Genomic DNA, 20927 nt, shown 5'->3' on the forward strand with positions numbered 1-20927 from the left:
TCATCCTCTGGCTGCACTGGGGTTTCTTTGGGCCGGGAGGGTTGCTGTGCTTTCGTAGCAAGCTGGGGATTCCTTACTGGCTTCCTGGGAATACTGCTGTTAAAAAGCCACAGAGTCTTTTGTTACTATATGCGGCCTGACACACCTGGCTTGGGACCAAAGCCTTTCTTTTCATCGAAAGTTTTTCCTGTGGTTTCACGACTAGGACTTGTCTAGGTAAATCAACTTTTTTATTTTTTTTAATCTCTCATCTGTCCTCACACAGATCTTTTCCAATGTCCAAAGACTTGCGCAGGCCTTTATAGACCTTTATTCAGCTGGAAACATACTCTTCCGCTCCTGGCTTGCTCGTGTGTATTGTTCACCCAAAAGAGACTCGTGCGTTCTTATAGACTTCTCTTTGGAACTGATCCCAGTGCTAGAAGGGCACGGAGATATGGCAGCTGTGCTCCCAGGCCTCTGCAAGACAATGGAGGGTTTCCTGGAGAGGTGGAAAAGCTTCATGTATGAAAAACGATTCCAGCATTTCTACCTGAACTACTACACTGCTGAGCAGCTGGTCTATTTGTGCACAGAACTGGGGCAGGGAACGCCCAGCCAGGAAGCCCTGATGATGCTTTCATTCTTAAAACACAACTGCACCAAGCAGGATGTCCTTAGAGCCTCCAGGAGTGAGGTGCCTCCTGGCTCAAGAAAGGCTATTTCTGACTTCCAAGTGATGCTGGATGGGGAGAAGGATCTGACTGCACGGCTGAAGTGCATCTGGGAGTACTACATGAGCAACATGGGCTCCTTCCTTCCAAACTGCCTGGATATCGATACGCTTGGTGGGTTGCTGAAGAATCTGGCCAGCTGGGAGAGAGATCATGTCACCCGAGACTTTCCACAGGATCTTCTGTGTGTTGGTCAGCCCAACCTCATCACATGCCCTCGCTCTGAGGTGCTCACATCTGCTCTGGCTATTTACATGAACAGCCCCAACCAGCCCCTTCCCACTTTTGACGAAGTTCTCCTGTGCACCCCTCAGACCACTGCTGAGCAAGTGGGGCTCTTCCTCAGGAGGTGCCTCATTCCCTGCAGTGGAGGAGAGAAGATCTACACCATGCTGTACGCAGATGAGCTGAGTTACGATGTCAGCTGCAGAGCAGAGGAGCTGTTCCAGCGCCTGCAGCACTACAACAGTGCCTATCGCCTCATCATTCTCTGCAACTGCGAGAGGGAGCACAGCTACATCCCCTCTGTCTTCAGCCAGTACAAAGTGCACATGATACCCCAGAGGCCGTTAGCTGAAATCCAGCGATACCTTCAGCACCACTACAGAGTCGCTCAGCCTTCAAGCTCAGCTGCTTCTGTGTTCAAGGACAATATGTGTGTTGGGATTGTGTCCTCCAAAAGAGCTGGCGTGGGTAAGATGTCACATGCAAAGCGGGGTCTGCTGAGTGTTAAAAACTGGAGTGGGGTTCACCTTGCCAGGTTTTCTGCCCAAGTCATACGTATCTAGTCAAAAAGAACGATTCGGACTGGAGTCAGTGGAGCGAGGTGAAAGCTGTAAGGACAGCTCATCTTGTCCTGAGAAAAGCATCTCTACAGATGATTCATCTTGCTAATCTGACACCTGCCTCTTTCTACCCACTTACATCATTAATATAAACTAGATAGTGACTTCTGGATCAGATAGATCTGATCTCCTGGGGTTAAAATATCCCTGTAGGAAAACATATGTGAGATGGGACAGGGGTTGTAAAGCCCCCCTGGTTTTCTTGCATAGGAAACGATTGTTGGCCGTCTCTTAGTGCAAAAAGCTAGAGGGCATTAAGTAAAACTATTTGGCAGGCTGAAGAGCAAACAGAAGAAGGTGGTTCTTCAAACAGTGCTTAGTTAAACTGTGGAACCCAAAGCTTTACACAGGCTTAAAAAGTAATTAGTTGTAGTCATGGGAGAAACATCCATCACGTGCTATTAAGCACAAAGATGCCGTCTCTGACGTTGGAGCTCCTGAGCTGCAAATCACTGAAAAAATACTGGGAAAGAGTTGCTGTGTGTCAGCTGCGTTCTTACCCCGTTCCTTAGCTGTTGTCCCCTGTTAGACTGGTAGTCCAGCAAGTGCTTTGGCTGTCCAGCTGTGCGTGTTTCTTCTGTAAACTCTGAGTCGTCTTTAACTTCTTTGAAGTACTTCTAGTGCATTCACACAGGAGCAACATCAGAGCTTGCTTCTTCCTTACAGCAGCCATTCTTGGGCTTCGATAGAGTACCACCCCATTGGAAAAGGTTGGTCTCAGAAGTGAAAGTGTGCTATGTTATTTTCCAGGGATTAGTGAGAAAATCTAAAACAGTTTTGGTAACAAATTGCATCCTTTGTCAAACCTCAGAAATCCAGGGCAGCTCTTGGGTGTTACTTGTGAATGGCTGCTGCCTTCGCTTCAGTCTGGGAAGCTGTATAAACCCCCCTTTTTTGTTGTGTTACAAACCTTTCGTACTGCTGAGGGTGAGTTTGGAGCTTCCAAAATGTTGGAAGAGACAGCTTTAGCCAGACAGCCACAACTGGGAAGTATTCGTGGAGTGAACCTGCCCCAGCCAGCTCTGGCACTACAGACAGCGTGAAGGGTGTGATGGGGTGTAGCCAGTGGACACGGAACAGTCTCTCCATTCCCCGTGTTAATCTGGGGAGCAGCAGATGCAGACTACAGCCAACTGCAACCACCAAGGCATTGGCATTGCCTGGACACTGGCAAAACTAGTTTCTACAGGATAAGACGGGAAACTTGAGGGTGCTTACATCTCTGACAACAGCCACACAGCCCTTCACCTCCCTTCCCCTGTGTTTTGACTTCAGAAACAACCACGTAATGGAATAGATTCAAGTCCTAATAAAGAGTAAAGCCTTTCTCAGGCGGTGTAAGCAAAGCAAGCCGTGTGGATAACAACAGCCCTCAGCAGCCACCAATGGCTTTGATTCCAGGCTGCAGCTGCTCTAACCAGATTTAGGCTTTCTTCTGGAATGCCTTTTAGGAAGGTTCAGAGATTTCGGTACTTAAGCATTTGACTTCCTTCTTCTATTATGACCTTAATATTATTTATTTGATATTGGCAGCTTTAATTCTTGTGATGTTTTTTTGTGATAACAGGGAAATCTCTGTATGTGAAGAGGCTACACGAGAGACTGCAAGAAGAGCAGCCTGACTATACAAAACTTCTGAAAACCATCAGACTAATTGAACCAGAAGTGGATGAAGACAAAGTACTGAAATCTCTTCTGCCTTTTCTTAAGAGAAAACACCAGACAAAGCCCATGATATTCCATTTTGATATCACCTCTTCAGTGAGTACATCCCTCCCACAGCTGCCTTGTCCTAGAAGTTCTGTGTGGATCCTTGCAGAAGTTGTTTCTTTAAAGCTTTTGGTTCTTAGTAAGCCATTTCACTGAGATGTGTTTTCTAATTACTGTGTATGTAAGTAACATAAAGAACTCTACCTTGAAGGTGGTTGAACTCTGGAACAAGCTGCCCAGGGAAGCCGTAGAGTCTCCAGCCTTGGGGATATTAAAAACCTGACTGGATGTGGTCTTGGGCAACCTGCTGTAGCTGAGCCTGCTTTGAGCAGGGGGTTGGACAAGACGTCTCAAAAGATGCTTTCCACCCTTAACTGTTCTATGATCCTGTGAAGTTATGGTGAGTAAATAGAGAGGAAATGCATTTGTCTTTTCTTGTGACAGGTACAAAGTGGAATTCCAGAGTTTCTATTCAAGCTGTTGGTTTTGCAGTATCTGACAGATAATAATGGAAATATGTGGCTACGGCAGAAGTGCCATTTGTATATCATCGAAATCCTTGAGGTATCACCAGTGCCATACAAAGCAGCAAGACATGTACGTACACAGCAATACTTGATTTCCTTGAATTTCTCGGTCATTTTGCACATACGTTTGTATGTAGCTGCACATGAGTTGTAGAGACTAGAACTGTAAACGTAGCATAGGAATTCCCTGTCTGTCTGGGGTTGTACTGTGCCTCTGCGTTACAAAGTGGTGTCCCTGGTGTTGTACAAAGTGATGTTAAAACCATACAGTAAATCATACCTGGTGTGGTTTTCTTGGGTTGGTCATTTCTGAAGTCCTATTAGTCCAAGCCTCACTGGCCTCATTATAACACTTATAGGAGGCATAAAAATGCAAAATCTAATCTTCCTCATGTTACTTTGCATGTTTGAAAGTACTAGAATATTTATATGCAGCTATAAGAACAGAGTGTAGGAGTGACAGGGATAAATAACAGTTTCTTGGGTTTAGTTTTCTTTTTCTTTGAGGCAGCACTGAGAAGGGGCTGGAGGTAACAACAGACTAATGTTACAGGAGGGAGACTCTAGAAGGAAATAGGATTAATTGTTGTGATCCACTTTAAGTGGAAGAAGCGATTCACAGGGGAAAAAGTGTCATGGTTGTATAGACTTGCTGCTGTTATTCAGTTAGGTCTGTGATTTCAGACAAAAATACTATTAAGAACAGATTAAACAAACTGAAGAAGATTAGAGCCACAGCTTTGTAATGACATACTTTCTTTTCCTCTACTCCAGATGTCAGTGAGCCAGAAGTATAATTTCCTTGATGCGTTCCCTAAAGTAACATGCAAGTCTCCCAAGGAAGTACTGGAAATGGAGACACTTGGGACCCAGTCTGGGGATGTTTCAGATCCAGGAATGGATGAGGAGGAATTTTGCAGTGAGGCTTTCCAGAGACCTTTCCAGTATCTGAAAAGATACGACCAGGGGTGCAATCTGGACACGTTCTGTTATGAAGCGCACTCTGTGGAAGGGAGCCCGGCAGAATGCCTGCAGCAGTTCCTCCTGCACTGCGGGATCACAGATCCCTCCTGGTCAGAGCTCCGAAACTTCACGTGGTTTCTCAACGTTCAGTTGAGAGACTGTGAAGCTTCTATCTTTTGCAATCCTGACTTTGTCCGGGACACTTTGCAAGGTTTTAAAAACTTTGTCGTTGCCTTCATGATTTTAATGGCAAGAGATTTTGCAACACCCTCCCTAAACATTTCTGATGAGAGTTCAGGAAGGCAGTCCTCCAATCTGGAGAACGTTGCAGAAGAAGATCTTCTCCCTTTCCGCATTCGGAAAAAGTGGGAGTCTGAGCCTCATCCATATTTGTTTTTCAATGAAGATCGTGTGTCCATGACATTCATTGGTTTCCACTTTATGCCTAATTGCAGTGACGGTGTTGATGCCGTTAATCCTTTGAATGACAACATTATCAAGAGAAATGTCATGACTTCACAGTTGTACAATGGCTTGTTGCTCCAAAGAGTTCCCTTCAATGTTCCGTTTGATCAGTTGCCTCGTCATGAGAAGCTAGAGAAGCTTTGCATGGTTTTGGGAATCCCTTGGGTAGTAGACCCTGATGAGACATATGAACTCACAACAGACAATGTGCTAAAAATCTTGGCTATTGAGATGCGATTCAGATGCAACATCCCAGTTGTCATCATGGGAGAAACAGGCTGTGGGAAAACAAGACTCATAAATTTTTTGTGCAAGTTACGCAGAAGCTTTGTAGAGGTAGAGAACATGAAGCTTGTAAAAGTTCATGGAGGTACTACTGCAGAGATGATTTATGCCAGGATCAAAGAAGCAGAAGCCCTTGCTAAAACCAATAAGGAGAAGCACGGGTTGGACACAGTCCTCTTTTTCGACGAAGCCAACACAACAGAGGCTGTAAGCAGCATCAAGGAAGTTCTGTGTGACCACACAGTGCAGGGGAAGCCTTTGGTCTCTCACTCTGGCTTGCAGATCATAGCAGCCTGCAACCCTTATCGTAAGCACACACCAAAGATGATCCAACGCCTGGAGTTAGCTGGATTGGGCTACCGCGTCAAAGCAGATGAGACGAAGGATAAGCTTGGATCTATTCCGCTGAGACAGCTTGTGTATCGGGTCCATGCGCTCCCACCCAGCATGATCCCACTAGTGTGGGATTTTGGGCAGCTGAACAACTTAACTGAAAAAATGTATATACAGCAGATTGTACAGAGAGTTACTGAACACGTCCCAATGACGCAGTTTGAAGCAGAGGTAATTACAGAAGTGCTTTTTGCTTCCCAGCAGTACATGAGGCAGAGGGACGACGAATGCAGCTTTGTCAGCCTGCGGGATGTGGAACGCTGCATGGAAGTTTTCAAGTGGTTTCACAAGCGCAGTAAACTACTGCTGAGAGAACTGGAGAAGTATCTTGCTGAGAAGAGACCTCTAAAGAGCACTGTTGAGAGAAACAACGTTATCTGGTCCTTGGTGCTGGCAGTTGGGGTTTGCTATCATGCGTCCTTGGAAAAGAAGGAGGCGTATAGGAGTGCTATCAGCCAGGTCCTTCCAAAACCTTATGACACCCAGAAAAAGATTTTGGAAGAAATCTCCGTGATGCAGGATGTATTTCTGAATGGTGTGCACCTCCGAGATACCATAGCAAGAAACTTGGCCTTGAAAGAAAATGTCTTTATGATGGTTATCTGCATTGAGTTGAAAATCCCTCTTTTTCTTGTTGGGAAGCCTGGGAGCTCCAAATCCCTTGCGAAAACCATTGTGGCCGATGCTATGCAGGGCCAAGCAGCTCATTCAGATTTATTCAAGGACCTGAAGCAGATCCATCTAGTGTCTTTTCAGTGCAGCCCTCTCTCCACTCCAGAAGGAATCATAGGCACTTTCAAGCACTGCGCTCGATTCCAGGAAGGGAAGAACTTAGAGGAGTACGTCTCGGTCGTGGTTTTGGATGAGATTGGGCTGGCAGAAGACTCTCCCAAAATGCCCTTGAAGACTTTGCATCCACTTTTGGAAGATGGCTGCATAGATGATGTCCCCCTTCCTCACAAAAAGGTTGGCTTCATTGGGATTTCCAACTGGGCTTTGGACCCTGCTAAAATGAATCGAGGCATCTTTGTCTCCCGGGGTGACCCCAGCAAAGAAGAGCTCATAGAAAGTGCGAGGGGGATTTGTTCCTCGGCACGAGGGGCTTTGCAGAAGGTTGAACAGTATTTTTATCACTTTGCAGATGCATATGAAAATATTTGTAAGGCCCAAGACAGGGAGTTCTTTGGTCTACGTGACTACTACAGCCTCATAAAGATGTTTTTTGCCTTAGCTAAGAGTTCCAAAAGTGAGCCGACACCTCAAGACATAGCTGAAGTTGTTCTTCGTAACTTCGGTGGCAAAGATGATGTCAATGCCTTGGAAATATTCACCTCACAGTTACCAGAAAAAGGAGCAATACATGCTCGTGATATCAGTAGAATCGAGCTGGTACGACAAAACATTTACAGCAGTGGTCAGGATGGTGATTGCAGATACCTGCTTGTGTTGACTGAGAATTATGCAGCACTGCAGATCCTCCAGCAAGCTTTTTTTACTGCCCGGCAACAGCCAGAAATTATCTTTGGCTCCAGTTTCCCTAAGGATCAAGAGTATACCCAGATATGCAGGAACATCAACCGTGTGAAGGTCTGCATGGAAACTGGCCAAATGGTTGTGCTCCTCAACTTGCAAAACCTTTATGAAAGCCTCTACGATGCCCTCAATCAATACTACGTGTACCTTGCTGGCCAGAAGTATGTTGATTTGGGCCTGGGCACCCATCGGGTGAAGTGCCGGGTGCACCCAAAGTTCCGTTTGATAGTCATCGAGGAGAAAGATGTGGTATATAAGCACTTTCCCATCCCACTGATCAACCGGCTGGAAAAGCACTGCCTGGATATCAGTACTGTCCTGGACAAGGGGCAAAGAGAAACTGTGAAAGAGCTGAAGAAGTGGGTGCATGATTTCACTGCAGCCAATACGGAAGATCACTTCATAAACAAGCAGAAATACAGCCCTTCTGATGTGTTTGTGGGCTACCACTCCAATACCTGCGCCTCCGTGGTCCTGCAGACAACGGAAAGGCTGAAAGCGGTGTGTCCTCCTGGTGAACTCTTGTCTCGCGTGAAGAAAGAAGCCCAGCTGGCACTGCTGAACTGTGCCACCCCGGACTCCGTCATCCGCCTCTGCAACTCAGAGCGTTTGTTTATGGCAGAGTCTCTGGCCAATATATACTTCAAACATCAGCAACACACGTCTTTTGCAGACTTCCTCCGAGCTCACGTCTGCGCTGGCTCTGGGTACCAGACGGTCTTTACAGAGGTGAGTGCCTTGAAGCGTCCTCTCCAAACCCTCCCAACCTGCACCGAGGTTTCTGGTTTATACTGCCGGGGCTGCATTGTGGCTACACCCGAGTAAACTTGATAACAGCCTTGCCACGAAGTGCCCAGATGTGCAGAGGTGGGTGTTTCGGCAGGTGTGTTACTGCATCCTGAAGAATCTCACGCCTCCAAGTATGCATGGGGCAGTACTGGATGCTCCCTGGCAAGCGGGGGTTTTAAATCCGTTTGGGCGGCTGATGCATCTCTTTACTTTGAAAGTAGTTCTGTCTCCATGAGCATAGCCAGCAAAACAGAAGAAGTTGTCAGGAGCCTTTGAACTCTCATCTCTTTGTTTCTGCCTCTGGTCTTAAAGATACAAAAGATTTTAACCCAGCTAAGCCACAAACAGCCAGACATCTTGTGGGCCTGTAATGGGTTTACTTTTGCCTGGTATCAAAGCTAAAGAGCTTCAGCTGAGATAGATTGGGCTGGAGAATTTCTCTCTCTCCTGGCTTACACGGAAACAGCGTGCTTTCTCTTGGGGCTGGACTTGCTGCCCCCTGAGAGTGCTGCAGGGAAGATGCGCTCCAAGGCTTGGCGAGAAGTTTCCCAAAGCCTTGGCTGCCCCTTCTCAGCTGCCCCACTGCCTCCTCTCTGGCAGCACCAAGAGCTACCCAGTGGTGGCCCTGGGTCGGTGTAACAGCCCATGTTGACCCTTTGCCTACTGGCAGGGGCAAATAAATGGGTTTTTGGGCGCAGTCCGGCTCTGCAGCAAGCTAGCAGCATCTGGGAGCACGGACGAGTGAGTCTCTGCTGCCTTCCTGCTGTATTCCTCAGCAAAGAGCAAACCTACGTCTTGCACTCCCAGGTCACCACCTTCTCCAGGCTTCTCACCAGTGCTGATGCTGCTTGCCTGGAGAGAGAAGTACAGGGTAAAGCGCAAAGGCCTCAAATCCTGTTCCTGCAGCAGTTTGACACAGAGTACTCGTTCCTGAAGGACATCCGGTGAGTCTGGTTTCGCATTATCCTGCTGCGAATAGGCTGTCATCTGGGGGGAAGATGGGTGGGCAGAACGTTTGGACTAACACATATGGAAAAGGGGGGCGAGGGGCCGTGCTGTGCTCAACAGTGGGCTGGCTCGGTGCAAACTGTATTAGCCGCATTATACCGAGGTGGGGTTTTATACCATCTCTATAGGCTGGATGTTTTAATCTCTCCTCCTGCCTGCAGCAGCCAAAGCTGATGTGGAGCGATGACTATTACAGTCCTTAATGTTTTGTTTTTACACTTTGTGACTTCTTTTAAATCCCCTTTCACTCTTCAGAGATTTCCTTGATGCCACGTCGGGAAATAAAGTCCTTATTATTCAGACAGACTTTGAGGATGGCTCTCAAAATGCCCAGCTCATTGCCTCAGCCAAGTAAGTCAAGTGTGAAGAGGTTCCCAGCTAGCTCTTCTGCTCGGTGACTCCTCGCAGCCGTCTGATTTATTAGTGCTGTTTTAGGGATTTCAGAATCAGGAATGTGTAATCCTTTGTTTATTCCTTAGTGGAATGAATGGAGAAGCGCTAATTGTATTTCAAGTAATAATTCATAACCCAAGTTGAAATAAACTAGGATGGGTCAAATTACCCGGTGATCCCCTCTGAAGCGTGAGTTCTTGCCGTTGGCCGCAGAAGTCACGCAGAGCTGAGGATCAGGGCTGTCCCTGGAGGCATAGCTAGAGGTGGCGGCTCAGCAGCGCCGGCTGGGAGGAAGGGGTGAGCGAGTCGCTTGTGTCTGTTCGGGGTGGGGGGGGGAAATGTGCCCTCTCTTACAGAGGAAAGACACCTGTCTGTGAATGTTTGTCTGTCCTTGATCTGTCAACAGGCGTTTCCTCTTTGTTGTAGATACACCGTGGTTAATGAAATCAACAAGGTGGACCTGGGAGAAGTCTCTGTCTTTGTTTACTTTATTATGAAGCTTTCCCGGGTGGAAGGAGGATCATCCTATGTGGGATTCCACGGAGGTGGGTCTAGACATCTGTCACTCCTCGCTCTTCAACTGGCTTCAGGCAAACATATCAGAGCAACATTTCTCTTGTTCGCCTTCCTTTTTAATGCCTAAAATCTGGAATCAGTGTGTCCTGTGGGTTGTCAGAGCTGCTTCCCCTACCCACAGGGACTGCCCCTGGGGTCACTGCCTTGGAGCCCTGGTGTCCTCTGTGAGAGCACCTTGCCTTGCCCGCTGACCGCTGAGTCCTCTTTCTAGTCAGCTGGAGAGCAGCAGACAAATGTGATGCTAACTGCATCGGCATATTGTCCTCCAGGAGGCTCCCGAGTGTGTGCTGACATGTTCTGCTTTCAGCAGCGAGGTTCCCGCTGCGTGTGGGGGGGTTCTAGGAGCCTCACAGCCCTGGTAGTGTGCGTGCCCTGTCAGTCAGGGTGGTGTGCATTGGCGTGGTCAGTGAATTGCTGCTTTCCCTCTCTACATCAAGAAGCGAGAGGAAGTGAACTCTGAATGCGAACTATTAGCCCACAGGTACTGGGAGATAATTCTTGGGCAGCTCTTCTAGAAGAGCATGCCGCAGGCATGAAGTGATTTTTTTTTATTTTTTTTTGTCCTCTGCCTTTAGGACTATGGCAGTCAGTGCATATAGACGACCTCCGCAGATCCAAGGACATGATCTCTGATATGAGTGCCCTGCAGAACCTCACTATCAGCCAGATGTTCTGTGAGGATTCAGGTAAAACCAAAGGTGAGCCGGAGGCTGGCTGTGCCAGCCAGTGGTGTTGATATGCCGGTGGGGAAAAGGGGACATGCAGTCCCAGACTTGGTGCTAGTGGAACGTTTGCCTGGTACAACGTAGCTAATGATTTTCCCTGCTCAGCATCTGTTTTTTTTGTGGGGGTCACCACGTGGCTACCAACTTGTATTTGTATTTAGTTTGTTACCGCAACTTTGGGTCATCAATTAAGTTAATTTGGTAGTTTTCCCTTTTTTCTTCTGACAAAAGTGCGTATTCGCACTGCTCAGCACCCAGAGTACTCTGTCTCAGCACAGGAGGCAGCAGATGCTGCATGGCAGAGACCATGACAAGGAGTCACTCCAGAGAATCTCACTCACGTGAATGTAGATCTGTTCACCTAAATCTGTGGGAAGGTTGGAAAAGACTTTTTCTTTCCCATCTATTTTTTCTTTGCACTTTTTCCTTTCACCGTACTGCCTTACAGGATTCTGTTAGAGCTTAGTGCATTAGCTCTGAGTGTCACATTTCTTCCACTTCTTGCTGCATGAAGCTCGACAGCCCTACCAGCTGTAGCTGTGTTTAAAGAGGTGGATCTCAGCTACTCATGCAGGTGATAATGGATCTCTGACAGATGTTCTGCTGCTCTGGGATGCAGTTGCTAAATAAACTCTTAGCTGACTGATGCAGAAGTGTACTGCTTCTTTCTAATAAAAATTCTACACCTTAGTTGTCGCTCTGCCTGTGAACGGAGAAGAACAGGAGGAAAATGAGGCGGAGTTTGAAACACCGGTGCCAGAAGCAGAGCACGATGAGGTCAGTTCAGAATATGTGTGTTTGCTTCTCAGCTCTCACTATGGCTTTCTGCTCTTTTTCATGCATAGGTGCAGCACACCTTTTGCCATCTCCATTCACTTGAAATTCATCAGGAATATTATTTGCGTCATGAATATTAATGATCAGACACAAATTCCTTCCCCTGCAGCCCAAAGTCAGCATCATTAAAGAAGTAAACCATTCTAAGGACCCTCTAATTCCTTGGTCTCTTCATACTCTTAATTTTTAAAAATCAGTTTTAAAAGCTTCTGTTGTCTTTCTGCACCCTGAAGCTGAGAACTGTGATTGTGCGCCTGCCACTCCAGCTGTTTGTGCTTTCTGATTGCGGTGTGTGTTTTAGGCTGTGATGGAGTTGGCTGTGGACTTTGCTGCGCTGCAGCTATGCTAAAACTGTCTCATGTTCCCTTCACGGCACCAGCTGGAGGATGCCCAGGATGAGGGTGACTGCCTGTGGCTTTTGCCCCTCTAGCACCTAAGCATCTCCCAGGGAAGGCATATTTTCCCTGGTCACATCTATCATTTCCAGTTTTTTCCTGAACTGCTGAATTTTCCCCCGTATGAATCTTATCTTAATACAAATGCTGTGTTGCATGCCAATTTGAAAGGGCCACAGAAGTTGCATCGTGTACTTGATAGCAAAAGAAGAACTTAGATTTGCAGCTTGAGATGAGAGGAAAACTGGGAGACAGGATGCTAGGGGCACAGGCCCTTTCTAGAGAGCACCATAATTGTTTTAAGAGGGGTGTGTTGGGGACAAGGGTGTAAAACTGAAGAGTAATGAACTTGTTTTCTCGCTGTTCCTGGGAAGGGTGAAATCCTGGAGACCACTGTGCTCCTGAGGACCTGTGTACAAAGCGCTGTGGGGATGCTACGGGACCAAAATGAAGATCTTAGTCGAAGCACAAAGCGAATTAAGATTCTCCTTGGCCTTCTGTCCAAAGAGGATGACTTGAAAGGTATGTGCTCCCCAGCGGCAGGAGGTTGTGTCGCTGAGCATCTCAGAGACCACCAAAACACTGGGGACCCAAAGGTGAGTGGTCCTTGCTGTAGTGTAGACAAGGTGGATCTCCGGGGCAACCACCCAAGTGTCTCTGTGTGTCCATGTTCCAGTCTGATGCTCCTTTAATGGCTGTAGGGCTTTTCCTGGAGTTCGGGTCGTCAGTTTTTCTCTGGCTGTGCTAGCCCTGGTGGCTGTTCTTTTTTCCAGCTGGCTGATCATTGAAACAATTGTAAAATGCTGTCCTTGGTGTGATATTTGGATCTAATGCCAATAGAAGAGAAAACACAAGTTCCCTGTTTTTTTCCTAGCCTCTTTCCTGAAGATAACAAAGGCTCGTCTCTCCAACCTTTTGAAGAAACAAGAAGAAAATTCCCTTCACCCAAAAAACTGGGTGCTTCGGGAGGCTTCCAACCTCAGTGCTCTCCAGGAAGCGGGCACCTTCAGGTGAGGACAGCAGCAATATCTTGTAACCTACGAGCTTCCAAGAAAAGTCTGCAAATGGCAACTGTGCAGCAGAGACAGCAGTTTCGTGTAATCTGAATATCTGCAGTGTTAGTCCCCAGTTTGTGCTGGAAACTCTCCGAAGGCAGTTTTGTCCTCTCCTGGCTCTTGAGGGATGGTGACTTATGGCTGAATGGGCTGTACTGGGACAGGAATGCATGAATGCACGAGTGCTTTGAGTGGAACAGTGGGATTACAGGCGAGCCGCAAGTGAGAAGTGTAGGGTGTTTTGTTGGTAGCGGTTTTTCCCCTTAAAAGCAGGATTAGGACTTTCTCACATACAAATGTCGTCAGTTTTTCAGGACAACCACCTCCTGATTTGCTGATACCATTGCTCACCTTCCCTTTGGGTTTCTCGGTCTCTTTCTGCCCCCGAAGGCACACCTTGTGGAAGCGAGTCCAGAACGTGATCACTCCATTCCTGGCTCTCCTGATTGCTGTCATAGACAGAAATGGCAATCTGGAGCTGTTGGTCAGGCCGGCAGCTGAGTGGGTGACAAACCTGTGGATGTTCATCTTCAGTGATACAAAACTCCTGACTGTCCCTTACGGTGTGGGTAAGAACAGGTGAGCCACTGGAGAGAGCAGCAGGAGGGCTTGGCTGCCAGCACGGAGACCAGTCCAGCACTGGCTTTGAACCCACATGGGAGACTAACGCTGTTTTGGTTGCTCCCCTGTGCTGTGCTGAAGGCAGCAGGGCAGTTCTCGGTGACTTCAGAAGTCTGTTTTTTCTACTTTATCCCCAGTACTCCTGGGCTTTGCTCTCTAGCTCTTGGCATGCTCACACTTCTTACCCAGCCCTTGAAGCCCACACGTCCTGCCATTACAGCCCTTTTGCCAGGCAGCACTTACTGAGTAAGTCCTAATGCTACGCAGTTGGCAGGATGAGCTGTATTAATGAGTCCTTCAGTTCTTTCCCTTTTCCTTGTCCCCTTCTAGGGCTAATTTCTTGCTTTCTGCAGCTTCCTGCCTCTGTTGTCTGAACATGTTTCCCAGGCAAAAGCCCAGTGCGTTAACGACCTTTTAATCTCCTAGCTCTCAGCCAGAGATAATTCTGGTGCAGAACAACATGATGGTGTCTGCTGATGCTGGGAATGAGATGCCCTTCAGCTGGAGGATAAAGGAATACTTGGATGAGATGTGGTTGGAAGCTCAATACATCCAAAACACTGAAGGTGAGAGCCTGGCTCGAGACCGACAAAGAGCATCTCCATCCACCTGCCCTGTAAACTCTGGTTTGTCACTACCGTGCCTCTCCATTTCTGTGACCCAGGAGTCACCTTCAATCGCTCTGTGCTCATACGAGCCAGCGGAGCTTTGTGCAACTAGCTTGTCTTTGTGCTTCTCGCTACTAGTCTTTCTCACATATTCTGTGTCCTTGTATTCAAAACGCTGTGGAAATGCCAAGAGTTAATGACAAGGTGAGATTCCATAAATAAAACACTGGGGCCTGGGCTGAGAAGGCCTGGCCTCAAATCCCTTGTTACTGTTCTAAATGAGGGGAGTGCTGTATGCATCAGTGATTAATTAGGTGTCAGGCTCTTTAGGATAGAAGCTATGTCAAGCCCAGCCTCTCCTAATATTCAGCTTTTCTCCGCATTCTCATTTTCCAGACCAAGCTGAGAAGTTTGTGGATATCTTCCAGAAAACTGCACTGGGAAAATTTATCTCTGCTCTTACTGAGGACGAAAGGCAGATGCTCTTCCAGTGCTATATCAAAGACTTTATCGTCTTGACCATTGGTGTGTCTTCCCTAGAGGAGCTGCAGGTCAGTGTCTGGAACAAGAGCTGGAAACCCTTTGGATGGAGAGAAGAGTACGATGCCCATGAACATGCCCTTCCGTATCAGTCTTGCTTTCTCAGCCAAAAACCCCTCTGAGACAGACTAATAGCAAGGTAGCCACGAAGATGCATTTGGCACTGGCTGGCTGCTGGTGTCCGTGGGAGCACCCGTAACAATTGACACAGCATTTAAGGCTATCTTTGTAAAGCACTGATTCTCTTCTTCCAGAGAATTTTGCCAGGATTTCCAGTACAAAATCGATTATAAAAGTTCTTTTTTAATTTTGACTCTTTTTTTCTAAACTTTCAGTGTCTGCGAGTTGCGTTCTTATCCTGCATAGAGGAATGGAAGGCAACATCTCCCAGAGGAGAGGAGACGGGGCCATACTTGCCTTGGGTCCACCTTGGATACAACCAGTTCAAGAGCCGCCTGCAGAACTTTTCCAGGATCCTGGCTGTACACCCCCGTGTAGCTCACTACCTTATTAACAAGAAAGGATATGGAATACCACACTCAGAGATGGTAGAGTCACTACCAGGCATTTTGTGATCCTCAGCCCTAGCAGAGCGCTCTGTCTTCACTGAATTAGCTAGTGTTCGGCCTCCCGTTGATTTCAGCGATGTTGAAGTGGGAAGCACAAGCTCAGGCAGGATCCTCAGTATTAGGAACAATCTGCTATGTTATCATTGGATTTAAAATAGTTTGCCCTGCTTCCTCATCAGTTAATAAGGCGTGCTAATGATCTGAGCCATGAGCATGAGAATTCCAGAGCTTAAGATAATCAAGTAGAACATTATTCAGTAGACCACGTACTATAGCAAACCAGATTGAGAGCCCAAGGCTTGTTAATAATTCTGAAATGCAACTGTTGTGTTATTCTTACACTCGGTGTGTGTATCTAGGTTTTGGATGTGTTAGCTGCTATTGGATGTGCTGAAGAGCTGGAGAATCAAGTGGAGACAGCCCATCCAGAGACCTGGCTGCAGAAAGTGAAGAACCTTCGTATGCCCATTGAGTTTCTCTGTAAAGAGAAGGATCTGCAGAGGAGTGGGAGTCATTGTCATCAGCTGCTGAAAGAACTGGAGTATGTCCCACAGATCTGCTCACAATCTTGATCTTTTGCCTTGCTCTTAATAAGAATATTAGTACAGGCTGAAAGCTGCTCTGTTGCTGCTTTTCTCAGGTGAAGGCTTTGTAGACCTTTCCAGGTTCCTACTAGACTCAATTACATACATCAAGAACCAGTTCGGTGGTTTTTCCCTCATCTTATGTAGATTCTCCCTCTAAATCTGGCAGCATCATCCAGTGCATTCCAACTGGGTTCAGGGGTTATTTAAAACTCTCATTAGGTTCCCCGTAACCAGCAATGTCTCTCCTCTTCGTCCCATGTGCATAAAGACTGTGAGAGATGGGGAACTTCACTGCATCTAAGATGGAGTCTTGTGTCTTGGAAGACAAGCCCAGAGAGCTACCCCAGTTTCTCACAGACCTTGTTTACTTTAACCGAAGTGAAGGAAGGGTAGTTAACTGTGATTTTTTTATTTTTTTTTTTTTTAATTACTTGATATAGAATTTAGAGGTGTGAGAAGGTCTTTGCGGTGGTCCTAGTTCTGCTGCAGTGCTGTCTACAGGACAGGCTCCTCTGCCATAAGCTCACTGTGTTGGTGCTGTTGTGTGCTTTGTCCTTGACAAAAAGCCAGGGCTGATAACCAACGGGCAAAGCAAGAAGGTGTGTGAGAAGTGCACAAATGCTGTAGTGATGAGCCGTGAGATGGTTAGACTGAACCTGGTGCTGCACTTCCATTCATGCTCTCAGCTCAGAATTGTACTTTTTGAAATCACGTTTTCCTTCCCACAGAGTCTGCTGGAACCGGGTTTTCTCCATGTCTCTGTTTGTAGAACACGTGTTGTTTGGCATCAACACCCTGATGCCAGAATTTGAGAATTTAGTGAAAAAATATACTTTGCTTCTTGCCAAGGTAAGCAAAGATGTGATTTTTACCTCTTCCCTGTCTGCTTCTGCTGACCATGTGAATTTTTGTCTCTGGAATTAGAGCTGAGTCATTTAGCTTTGTCCTTTTCCTTTACAGTGTTTTCAGCACGATTCAGACATGAAGACTCATCCAACTTTCGTTGCAGTGATGAAAGTACTGTGCCAATGCAAAGATGAAGTCAGCAACGGGATCTACAGGTAGTGACATTGAGACAAGTCACAGGGGCCAGTAGGAACATTGCCTATGTCGCCAGCTTATTTCTGGGCATGGGGCAGTGCTGCATGCAACGTGGTGAAAGACGAATGAAGAGCAGTAACTTCCATTTTGCTTTGCACCCTGAAGCTAAGCAGTTAGCCAACGGGCTGTACATTATCTCCTCTTGGTCTAGTTGCAGATTAACATCTTTTTAAAGACTTTTGGTAATACAACATTGAACAATTGTGTTTGTTGCCGTTTCTGAATTACAGATACGATCTGAAGTTGTGTCCGATCTGCTTAAGAGAGCCGAAGGATCCAGTCTGCCTGCCGTGCTGCCATGTGGTCTGTCAGAAGTGCATCAGAACATGGCTAGTACCAGCACAGATGCATTGTCCATACTGCAGAGTTGCTTTGGAGGATGTTAATTTAAATGTCTCCGTGGAGCTCAGGTACTCCACCCTGCCCAAGGCGAAGCCTTGCTGTGGGGCCGGTTGTGTGAGGAAATTCTGATATGTAGGATTCAACTTCGCTGCAGTTGCCAACACAAGCAGAATGGGTGGAGGGAGCTCTGCTCCGCTCTTTCTGGAACTGGCACGGGTCCTGTCTGTTCTCTGTTGTTTCAAAAGAAGGGAGGAAGTTGCCTTGGCCCCTGTAAGAAAACTGCAGTTACAAACCCCAGTAAAGCTAAAGCACTGTCAGTGGCTGAATCGGACAAGGGAACTGCTTGTCACCTTGGATCGCTTTGTGATAGCTTAGCAAAAAACTCTGGGTAAATGTATCTGGCATCACATTGCCATTTGTGATCTTAGTTGTCAATGTGATACAGCCTTTGCAGACAATGCTACTGAAGTGTTGCGCAAATCCAGCATTTTGGAAAGCAGGAAAAGTATCTCACCTTGTTGACTTTTGCCCGTGTCTGCTTTGCTTCATCCATTATTTAAGTGGTTCGGGATTTGAAGATTGTCCTAATGCTTTTTACCCTTCCCCTAGAGATGCCATAGCAAGAAATGCCCTGTTCCGGCAGAGGTGCAATAATTTCTTCATAGATGTGGTCACTACCATGTGCTTCAAGGACAATGAACCCCCCGAGGCAGAGGTGATCCAGGAGCTCCTTAATCTGCTGTTCGTTCACAGAAGCCTCCTGAAAGGTTCAGGTGAGCTCCCTTCATCCTGACACTCAGCCTCATGGAGCTGATTTTCTTGCGGCTTTCTCTCACCTGCCAAACTTGTCTTTTTCTTATCTCCACAGATCACCCTGCTATCTGCACAAAATTTCTGTCCCCGTTTAACGATGAAGTGGATGAAACTCCCATCATCCGCTCAGTAATGCTGAAGCTCCTCTTGAAGTACAGGTGAGCAGTCAGACAAGTGATGGATGTTATGCCAGGGGGTGGCTCAGCTTTGTTTTTCATGACTTCATCAAACCCTTGTTCTCCTCACTTCCATGCTGCTCGTTGAATTTGAACACGTGAAATTCATCCCGTTCCTTTGTATTAGTTATGCTGCTTGGCTGGTTTGCATGTAGCTTGTGTTGAAGTATCTGACCAGTCTGTGCCAAGGTTTACCTAGCTATTCTTCACCTAAACCTGTGCTGAACATGGGTGGCTGACTAATTGATACGCTGTAGACCAGCAAAGCGATACTTCTCATCCGCAGACATTTAAGCAAGAGTGACCTTTTGTATGCTTAGACGGACCTCTCCATTCGCGCTAGCTCTTCCAGCCTCCCTTTGCAGTCAGTGCCCAGAAAGCCATTTCTCAGGTGTGACCATCTCCTGAATCAGATGCCTAAAACAGATCAGGTGACTTAAGCCCTAGAAGTGCTAATTTGGCATTGTTGGTGGTAGAAGCTAGATGACATCTTGTGAAACATGGCACAATTGCTTTTCCATCTTCCAGATGGATCCAGAGTGACCCCCACCTGTCACATGGACATAACTAGTCGTTCCGTCATGATGTAGAATGTAACTAGTAGCCGTCAGTACTGCAGTTGTGGTAAGGGGGTGTTTCTCTCTCCCGTAGCTTCAATGAAGTGAAAAATGATGTGCAAGACTACCTGTCCCGGGTAGAGCACAGCAAGATCCTAGAGAAAAACGATAAAAAAGAACTCTACTTGCTTGTTGTCAGCTGCTTGGAGGTAAGAGTGCTGGGTAGGTAAAAGCTGGGCAAGAAAACTGTTGCGGGAATAAAAAAGACAAGATTAGAAAATCTGCAATTTTAGGTGTGTTTCTTGTGCGCGTGGCTAGCTGCCCAGCTAGAAAGCCCCAAAGGAAGATTATATCAAATCGCCTCATCAGAACCTGCTCTCCAGTACCTAGGCTTGCTTTCCAAAGGCTTCTTTCTCTTGGACCCCTTGGACAGGTGTGTAAGTGTCAAGAGAGGCCTGATAAGACTCAAACTCCAGCCTAGGAGTGTAGCGAGCTGGGAGATTTCTAGTTGCAGCAGTCCACTACTGGACGACTTTCTTGTATTCACAGACACTTTGTTTACAAAGCTTTAGATTATTACGCTGTTTGGATTCTTCCCTTTCCTCCCCTTGCATAACTTTTAATGCTTTGGGCAACTTTAAACAAACTTGACAGCAGGGTAGAGGTTTCATTTCTTATAGTTTTCATTAAAATGGTGACCTTGTAGATAAGATCAAAATTCGTATTCTGGCTCAGGGAAAGGCAGGTAGAGCTTGGCATCTTGGAAGAGGCGACGTGTGTTTCGGTATGCCTGTGGCCACTGAGCATGCTCATAATGCTCCTGCTCAGCTACATGCCTAGCAAATACCGGGGAGAGCTTGGGCTTATCGCAGAAGGTGTTCGGTGACGTGGCAGAGATTTAGGATGAGCGCTGGAGCGATCACAGGGAGGAGCTAATGGCTTTGGGGTGGAGAGTACCTGAGAGACATGAAGTTTAATGTGCGTACTGCAGTGAGGATGCATTGGAGATAGAAAGTATCTGATTTAAGTGGTTCTGCCACTCATGCAATATTCTGGCTCATCTTTAGGATTCCATGTGTGAAAAGTCTGAGGGGAGCCTTGGATATGAGCGTACAAACTATCTGCCTGGAGAGAGAGGCTTTCCAGAGAACTACCTCCCAAAGAACAACCAAGAAACTCCTCAGGAATCATCCGTTGAATACCTGCAGGCGGTAGCCAAGGTTCGCTTGTACCTGAGTAAGGCTGCAGAGCTACTCTTTGACTTGCATGAGCCCGCAGGTAAGTCTAATTATTCTGCTATCAAATGGAAACGCTGTATGCAGAGCAAAATCACCACAGGGGAGATGGGCTGGACACAGTCGGTGCATCTGTCAACACTAGAACTTGTTTTGATGCATAGCCAAAAACCCGAGTGCATCGGCTTTCTTCTTTTCTCTTTCATTAGGAGTGTCAGTCATTATTTGTCCTCTTTACCATGTATTAGAAGTGCTCTATAACTAGCAGCAGGGCTGTGCTGGTGACCCTCAGGGTGTAGTTACACGGCAGTTGTGCCTTTGCAGGGAGATTTATCCTCCAGAGGCTAACAATGAAATATTATTTAGGATCAACTAAATTGAACTTTAATGAATAAACAAATAAAGTATAAATGATGCTTCAGATACAGGACTGCTGTCAGGCCTGTTGTTTTATATGAATGAGAGCTCTGCACAGCTAAAAAGGATGAAGAGATACTTCCAAAAAATAAGTAAAAGAAGTTTTGAGCTGATTTGCTGACCCAATAATGGAGAACAGTGTGTGGAGA

At 46.7% G+C, this 20927-nt stretch overlaps 1 protein-coding gene across 5 annotated transcripts in view; it reads left to right on the forward strand.

Annotated features, from left to right (window-relative positions):
* Window positions 1-20927, forward strand: part of RNF213 (ring finger protein 213) — a 59316-nt gene that overhangs the window by 25802 nt on the left and 12587 nt on the right. For 4 of the 5 annotated variants that reach the window (XR_012589972.1, XM_074608041.1, XM_074608040.1 and 1 more), the window contains exons 29-51: window positions 266-1406; window positions 3126-3319; window positions 3713-3865; window positions 4570-8163; window positions 9031-9167; window positions 9487-9582; window positions 10051-10169; window positions 10776-10898; window positions 11617-11702; window positions 12532-12679; window positions 13032-13167; window positions 13603-13791; window positions 14260-14399; window positions 14838-14992; window positions 15317-15529; window positions 15910-16091; window positions 16866-16986; window positions 17098-17198; window positions 17469-17648; window positions 18190-18353; window positions 18449-18551; window positions 19221-19335; window positions 20194-20404. Coding sequence is in view for 4 of the 5 variants with exons in the window: in XM_074608041.1 (XP_074464142.1) it covers window positions 266-1406; window positions 3126-3319; window positions 3713-3865; window positions 4570-8163; window positions 9031-9167; window positions 9487-9582; window positions 10051-10169; window positions 10776-10898; window positions 11617-11702; window positions 12532-12679; window positions 13032-13167; window positions 13603-13791; window positions 14260-14399; window positions 14838-14992; window positions 15317-15529; window positions 15910-16091; window positions 16866-16986; window positions 17098-17198; window positions 17469-17648; window positions 18190-18353; window positions 18449-18551; window positions 19221-19335; window positions 20194-20404 (7801 nt within the window). In the remaining variant the exon portion in view is untranslated. The remainder of the gene's footprint in view (window positions 1-265; window positions 1407-3125; window positions 3320-3712; window positions 3866-4569; window positions 8164-9030; window positions 9168-9486; window positions 9583-10050; window positions 10170-10775; window positions 10899-11616; window positions 11703-12531; window positions 12680-13031; window positions 13168-13602; window positions 13792-14259; window positions 14400-14837; window positions 14993-15316; window positions 15530-15909; window positions 16092-16865; window positions 16987-17097; window positions 17199-17468; window positions 17649-18189; window positions 18354-18448; window positions 18552-19220; window positions 19336-20193; window positions 20405-20927) is intronic. The other variant, XM_074608043.1, reaches the window with a different exon arrangement.

This window comes from Larus michahellis, chromosome 14, assembly GCF_964199755.1.
Source record: "Larus michahellis chromosome 14, bLarMic1.1, whole genome shotgun sequence".
NCBI classification, from domain to species: domain Eukaryota; kingdom Metazoa; phylum Chordata; class Aves; order Charadriiformes; family Laridae; genus Larus; species Larus michahellis.